Raw genomic sequence first — 8,109 nt, forward strand, 5'->3', positions numbered from 1 at the left:
ATGTTTACTACGATTGCTAAACCCTACTCTGCCAGAGATGTGCTTTCTAAATAAACCAGCCTGTTCTTAACGAGCTCTAATCAATCAGCATAAGTGGAAACACCTGTGAGTGTGCAGGGCCGTTAAAACACATGGGTCAGCTGAGGTAATGCTGCACAGAACCCAATTAGTACCAAACAGGGTTGGAAGACAGTTTTGTGAAGTGAAACCTGGATATGATGCACTGTTAGTGTAGAGGTTGCATCTATAGAGTATGACCAGACAAACCAATAAAGAGAACTAGTGGCACAGTTAGCCCATCAGCCACCACATTATGCCCACTGACGAGTGAAGTGATTGCTGATTATCAGAATGTGGGATATAAAAATTTAATCTTTAAGGATAATGATGGGGAAAAAATGCCCTGGTCTTTTGGTGTGAATAACAAGTATGTAACTATGATGTAAAGTTCCTGATCTGCAGAAGTTAGCTCCGACCAAAAATGGTCCAAGAAAGGAAAACTGGTGAGCTACAAATCAATAGAGTCGATCAGTTCTGGATCTGCTGCCTACATTTCAGGACCAGAAACTGCAGTATAACATCAAGGATCCTGTGGAGTCCATTCAAAACTGCCCATGACATACTAACACTGAACTTAGTATGTATTTATGAGCATGGTATGCCCTCATGAACAAAGTGTGTACTTATGAATGGAGTGTGTACTAATGAATGCAGTGGGTACTTAGAATGTAGTATGTACTTATAAATGCAGTATGTATTTATGGACATAGCAAGTACTTCTGAAATAAATGTAGTGTGTACTTATGAACTTAGTATGTATTCATGAATGTATTATTAACTTATCATGTGTACTTATTTTCTTGTATGTACTTATGAACCTGATTTGTGCTAAGGAATGTATTTGGTGGAACAAGTTGTGTTTCATTTGTTTTTTTGTCAAAGCTTTGCTGTAGTTTAGTTGTGGAAAGTGGAAAAGTGGAAGTTGAGATGTAAGCAAAATTTCTTTCATATCCTGAATTTATGGTTTGAAAAAAAGTTGATATATATATATATATATATATATATATATATATATATATATATATATATATATATATATATATATATATATATATATATATATATATATATATATATATATATAACACAAACATATAGACATAAGTCTATTAAAAAGCAACTTTTTTTCAATCCATAAATTCAGAATATGAAAGAAATTTAGCTTACATCTCAACTTCCACTTTTCCACTTTGCACAACTAAACTACAGCAAAGCTTAAACAAAAAACAAATGAAACACAACTTGTTCCACCAAATTCCTTAGTACAAATCAGGTTCATAAGTACATCCGAGAAAATAAGTACATATGATAAGTTAATAATACATTCATGAATACATACTAAGTTCATAGGTAAGTTGTGGAAAGTGGAAGTTGAGATGTAAGCAAAATTTCTAATTTCTGTCATGTCCTGAATTTATGGTTTGAAAAAGGTTGCTTTTTTTGATAGACTTTTGTCCTTATGTATATATATATATATATATATATATATATATATATATATATATATATATATATATATATATATATATATATATATATATATATATATATATATATATATATATATGTTCGTGTGTGTGTGTGTGTGTGTGTGTGTGTGTGTGTGTGTGTGTGTGTGTGTGTGTGTGTGTGTACATATATATAAAGACAGAGAGAGAGAGAGAGATTGAAACACTTTACTCTGATACATTTTCTTCTTTGCAAAACTTCACTTGTACAGAAAATCTATTCCCATACCTTTATTGAAAAGAAGAAGTAAACAATATGGATCAATGTTTCTTTTTTCAAACACTGTATCTATAATCCTGTTTAATCTCAAAGCTGTTCAAAATTCCATCAGTACACAAAGACAGGAACATTATTTTTTGAAGAAATCTGGTTTAAAACCAACCTGATGATTTTTCACAAGAATCTAGTCAGTGCTGTTTTGTATCTCATAATACTGATACTTTGAAATATTTGTATGTTGACTATGTCTTTATAACCTTAATGAGGTCAAACAGTCTTAAGCTGTCTACCTGTGACGTGGCAGCAGATGGAAACTGATGATAAAAGTAGCACTAATGATGTAGACAGGAGCTACATTCAGACTCGTGTGTGGTCTCACTTAAACCTCAGAGGGTAAATTAGTAACTGTGTAAATACAACCATGCTATCACCTACCGTGGGCAGTCAGGGCATCAACTCATTTTAGAAGTCCAGATCATTTACCTTTTGACTGTCTTTGAACTTTCTGACTAGTACATAACAAATACTGCTAAAGGTGAATGATTAAGTGCGTTGTGTTAGTGTATCTTTGACCTCCCCTCTCTGTGTGCATATCTTCCATTCAATAATGAAGATGACAAGAGGGGGAAACGTTTAAGTGTTTTTAATGTGGTTTATGGCTCTAATCAAAGCCATGTGGCAGAGGGAGGGGAAATGAGAGTGGTGATAAACTGTAATAAAGTTTACATTTTACAGGAAAAGCGGTTTTGGCTCCAACTTTACAACATCACAGAGTTGTGTTTTGAAGCCCTATCATTGCACCCTAATCCAGTTATGTGGAAGACATCAAAGCTGTGGCGCCACATAAAGTAGTGATTTTAATTCCACTTTGTTGAAAGCTCATGAAGCTGATGCAGTCTTGGAAATGCATGACAGAAGGAAAAGAAACGAGTTAGAAAAATTTATTTGTGCTCATAAAAATGTTATAAGCCAAATGTATAGATCCCACTGAACCATTCAGAGCTCGACATGAAATTCCAGTGCACTTTCAAAACCATGAATGACCCTGTGCAGTGTGAAAAACATTAGAAAAGTCCAAACATCCACCACATGCACTGCTTCTCTGAGCGCAGTGACTTTGCAGAGTGGTATGTCCGGGAAAACTACGGGTTAATTTAAGACTAGGAGCAAAGCCTGTTGCCAATTAGGAGCAGTGAGCGCCACATGTGGGCTAGACGCAGCTCGCTCCAGAAGGGGCAAAGGGGGCAGAAACCACGAAGAGCGCGATGGAGACAAGCCGAATGTCTCAGCTATCACCAGTTTAAGATTAATATCAGTAACATCGGTGGACGATTACTAGGTTGATTTTTCCTCCTGACGAGATGATCAAACACGATCTTCTGGGCTAAAGGATTAATGAGCAGAGGAGGCCACTCTTCAACTCGTGGCCTGTTTCCACTTTCAGCATTTCAACATGGCACACACTTCTACATTATTCTTACTCTGTGCAGCATCTATTTTCAACAGAGCAAGCAGCGTATCTGAACTCTGCAGGGGTACGCGCTGCCTCCCTGCCCAGGACTGGAGCAGACCGTGCGTCGGAGCGCACTGTCCAGTACGCACGGAAGCAGTAGCGTCCAGGCGGCAATTTGCCCACTCTGCACAGCCTAGACAAGGACAAGTCTACCCCAATTACCAACAGGACGGTCGTTTCACCCATCATCAAGCGCAAAGTGCGCCGTTAGCACCCTACACTATAGTCCAACCTCACACCGGAGGCTTTAACCAACAAGTGGATACAGATGGCACCAGGAGGACAAACTCGAGAACCATTACAGCAGAGGTTTTCCATCCAGGATGCGCCGGAGGGACCTGTCCTACTACAATGTCCCATCACCAGACTGGTGATGATAGTGCAACGCGGGAGTGCAAAGGGATTGGGTGTAAACTTCCCTCCAGGATGCGCCAGAAGCCCAAGTCGTGCGTCGGAGAGGGCTGCGGTGGGTTCGGAGGAGACTACGGGAGAGAAAACCCTTCCCCGGTTCGTGTGACTGACAGAGCTGCGCAGTTTCTGGACGAGTTTCCAGACTTTGGGTCGGAGCGTGGCGCGTGGATACAGCTGACATGTGATATGAAACCAGGTCAGTATCAGCCTGTGAATTATCCGCCACAGCGTAGAAACACAAATCACTCCTTTAAAGACTGCAGCCTTCCACTGACTAAATAACCATGGACTGCTTCTTAACTCTTTTCTTTCTTTGCTGCAGGGACCAATGAGGTTCCCTCTGAGGACGCTCTGGTGCTGCAGCTGCAGCTGTCAAAAAGCCAGGAGAAGCTGGTAGAGGCCCTCAGGGGCCAGCAGGACGAGGTCAGAGAGCTGCAGAGGCTTCTGAGTGAGCAGCAGGGGGCGCTGGTCAACCAGCAGAGAGAAATCCTGGAGCAGCAGAGGCGGATGTATGAGCAGATGGAACAAGTAAGGCTGCAGTGATTGATGATGAGGATTAATAATGAGGGAGATGATTAGGATTTTAATGGACCAGTTAACAGCTGATGGTTTTGTTACTGGCTGGTGATTGGAGAATCATCAAACATTTACTCAGTAGAGAAGAATGGAAAACACATGACCTGAAGGAGTTTTATAACATAAGATGATGCTGAATGCTGACCTCCATATGGAGCATCTGTTCCACATGACACGGACCTCAAAAGAAGACTCTGACATGAAGATAGTTCAATACAAAAATGAAAAGCATGAGCAAAATAGGTTTGTATTTTGTTTTGTGTATTTTTTTGCTGCGATTCTATGATTTATGTCTTTAATCTCCAGGTTAAAGCCCAGTACAACATACTAATGGACGGCATCAAACAGACGACCCTCCAGAACCTGCAGGGGGACCTGGACAGTCACATGGAGAGAATGAATGGGCAGGTCGGGACCCACAGAGCACAGCAGGCACTGTCTTTGCACAAGGTGGACATGGATGCTACGGTGATGGAGGTGAGCCGCAGCCAGGAGTGTGAAAGGAAAATAAAATCATTATACTTTATACTAACCTTTCTAAATAATTAACTCTATTGTTATTAATTTAAAGAAAACTGTGTTTTGTTACATTCAACTGATAAGATGTCTCAAATATCTAGTCAGTGGTTTCCCTGATGTATGACAGGATCATGACACTCATTAAATCTCTGTAACCACACTGGTCTGGTCTTGGCTACCCTCAGGTGGGTCGCCCCATGTTGGCCTGTGGGACTTGTAATCCTGATGAGTACTGTGACTTCAGCGGAGGTCAGCCTCGCTGTGAGAAATGTACCGTCTGTCCTGCTGGCTTCTTCCTGGTCGCTCAGTGCTCAGTCCACGCAGACCGAATCTGCCAGGTTGTTACCAACTTCTCTTTCGTGAAAAACGCAAACATCTATCATATAGCATCCACATGCCCCCTTTATACATTCTGCTGTTTGAGTCAAGCTCTACCTGTTTTGGGGATAGGGCAGGTAGTGCGCACAGCTTTTTTAGAGGTATCTGATGTTAATGAAAACCTTGCAGGAGCCAGTCAGAGCCTTGAGTGTATTTATTCATCATTACAGGACCGAGACGAATGCCTTGAAATATCTGATCTGTGTGGAGATCAACAGAGGTGTCAAAATACTCCAGGTAAAGTAGCAAATCCCATCCAACACTCGACACTCAAACACTTCTCTGATCATCTAACCTCTAACCCTGCAATTAAATAATTCCCCCCTGGGGATCAATAAAGTCTTTTCTTATGGTAGTATTTTCAAGAAACCGTCTCTAACTGAGTCTGTCATGAATATAGGCATAAATATTTGTCATAAGCAAACATACAGATATGCTTGATACAACATTTATAAATGTCACTTATCAATTTTTAGAACTGTAGAACTTTTGTGTGTTTTTTTCACAGAATAGAACCATGAATAGTTAAAATTCAAAGGCGATTCTGGTATTTACAATAGACTAATCGATTCCTCATGTCCTCTCAGCACCGCCCAAAGAAGGCCCGTTCAAAAATATTTACTTTAGCTTCTCTTCAGGCCTTGCTGTCTAGTCATCAAGGACCTGGACCTCATCAATGTCATGAAAAGGTTTCTTTCTCAGAAGAATAAAAACCATAAATGGTGAAAAGTAAAGATTATTTTAGAAATTAGATCTTTTGATAAATAAGTCTAAGTTGATGGCGACAAAACCTTGAAAATTTCCAATGATCCTGAGCCAAAACTGCCATGGGAATTTTTGGGAAACTTCTAAAATTTGCCAGAAATTTCCATCCCTTCGTAATCATACCAGCTTTGACTGTTGACTGAGAGATTAATAAGCTTCTAACACTCACTTCCCTCTTCTCAGGTGGATTCAGGTGTCATGGAATGACAGAGCGAGACGCCAATTCAGGAATGTGCGGCCACGGCTACTTCTTTAACTCAGACATGGACGAGTGTCAGGCCTGCAGTGAGTGTGATGGGGAGCCAGTGGCCTCACCTTGTACCTTCACCACGGACACCCTCTGCTCCGGCCTCGCTGCTGCTGCTGCTGGTGATAGCAGCCTCTCTTTGTCCTGGGCTGGAGATGTGAGTCTGCCTGGTACAAAAGGCCAAGTTCTGGCCCATGCCTTCCCTGGCGTCCAGCTCCAGATCCAGGGAAGAGGTGACCCAGGTCTAGTGTCAGCTGAAAGCGGGCGGCTGGTGCTTCGTCAGCACGGTCTGGTCTGGTTAGATGAGAATCTCTCAGTGAGCCACGGCTGTCGAAGCTTCATCCAGGTGTGTCTTCGTATGAACAACACAGACGGCTCTGAAGGCCGAGATCTAAGTGGCGTACGGATCGAGCAGCGTGAGGGGAGGACGCTCCAGAGCACCAGTGTGAGCGGGGTTGCAGAAGTTGCCCCTGGCAACATGATCTCCCTCTTCCTCAAGAGCAGCAGCCACCACTGCAACCAAAGTGGTGAAGGTCTGCATCTGTACGACCCCTCAGCATCTCCATTCAGTCTCTTCTGGCTCTCTCACGACACCGGGGCTGTAGCCATGACTGCACAAGCCACAGTAGCTGCTCACTACCATACAAATTATCGACCAACTTTCCGCACCACCTCCACCTCTGATCCTTACGTCGTTGGGCTGACTCATGATGGTCGTGGGATCCGTTTCGCAGAAAGTGGTACTGTCCGTTTTGTGTTCCAGCAGGCCTTATACTCAATGGGCCAGGCATGTGTGAGTGAGGGGTTCCAACTCTTGGCTTACCTAAACCGCAATGGGACCGGCATGGAGCTCTGCCGTTCCTTCAAATCAGGAGTCCACTATCGAGACACCTCCATATCTCTATCTGGAGCAGCTAAAGTGGAACCTGGGGATGCACTTGGCTTTGAGATCCTCTCTCCTGCTCAGTGCAATGCACGTTTCTTTGGGGATGAGACCGGTATCAGCATCATTAGTCTAGTCTGGGTCCCTGCTGCGATCTCGTCCTCTCTGTCAGCTTCCGTGGCTCACAGTGGACTTCCTACAGGAGCAGTAAGAAACAAGCCACTGTTCTTCCGCCAGACCAGTGCTCAAGTGTCTCAGATGGGGCTGTTAGCAAAAGGATCCACCGATCAGAGACGAGATTTTGTCTTCAAAGAGAGCGGCACAGCTAATCTCGCTCTGGATCTTAAACTTATTCATTCCTGCAACCTGGTCAAGGTGACTCTCCTCAGGCGAGGTGATACACAGGGGTCAGAGGGTGGTCGGGACACAGAGGTGGTGCGTCCCGTGCCCCTGGCTCAGCAGGTGGGTGGTCAAATGCCTGAAGGTAGTCATTGGGCCAGTGTGAGCCTGCGGGCGTCCTTTAAGGTTCATAACGGCACAGCAGTGTTCTTCACATTAGACTGTGTACGCGGACGGGTCAACCAGATCAGCCACCTAACAGGAAGTGCAGTGTCAATCCTCTGGGTGGCAGAATAACAGACCAAGAACAAAATCTTTCCAAGTTGTTTGTTTGCTGTTTTTGTTTCCAATTGGAAACCAAGTGAAACCATTTGTTCTCCTAGTTTCAGTGATTTGATTTCGAAGGGAACTTTCAACAGTTTGTAAAAATTCATGTTGCTATTTTGTCAAGAGTTACACTAAATCGCACCTCAATGTCACAAAATCAACCCTAGCCATCATTATGTGTGGAAGATGAGAAGTGTAATAAAAGACTAAACATCTTCCTGTCATATATTAAGCTAATGCTACTAGCATATTAATTTAGCTCTACATAGAGAATGACAGCTCATACGGTACTGTCAGGCAGCATAGAAATAAATCTATTAGCAATTTTAGAGCTAACCAACACATTATACCGATTTGATGTGA

General features: G+C 42.6%; 1 protein-coding gene across 1 annotated transcript; it reads left to right on the forward strand.

Moving 5' to 3' along the window:
• The first annotated feature begins 2,971 nt into the window (after positions 1 to 2,971).
• Positions 2,972 to 8,109, forward strand: LOC141804574 (uncharacterized). The gene is made up of 6 exons (XM_074689058.1): positions 2,972 to 3,908; positions 4,035 to 4,240; positions 4,595 to 4,765; positions 4,993 to 5,145; positions 5,356 to 5,422; positions 6,134 to 8,109. Exons 1-6 carry the CDS (start codon positions 3,242 to 3,244, stop codon positions 7,714 to 7,716), a joined length of 2,847 nt encoding a protein of 948 aa, XP_074545159.1. The 5' UTR covers positions 2,972 to 3,241; the 3' UTR covers positions 7,717 to 8,109.

This window comes from Halichoeres trimaculatus, unplaced genomic scaffold (genome assembly GCF_033239565.1).
Source record: "Halichoeres trimaculatus isolate MK-OKI-2021-1 unplaced genomic scaffold, fHalTri1.1 fHalTri1_scaffold_15, whole genome shotgun sequence".
NCBI lineage: Eukaryota > Metazoa > Chordata > Actinopteri > Labriformes > Labridae > Halichoeres > Halichoeres trimaculatus.

Coding starts and splice junctions, on each gene's coding strand:
- LOC141804574 (XM_074689058.1), top strand. CDS start 3,242: ATGGCACACACTTCTACATTATTCTTACTCTGTGCAGCATCTATTTTC. Junction 4,241..4,594: donor TGTATGAGCAGATGGAACAA/GTAAGGCTGCAG, acceptor TTTAATCTCCAG/GTTAAAGCCCAGTACAACAT. Junction 5,146..5,355: donor ACGCAGACCGAATCTGCCAG/GTTGTTACCAAC, acceptor TCATCATTACAG/GACCGAGACGAATGCCTTGA.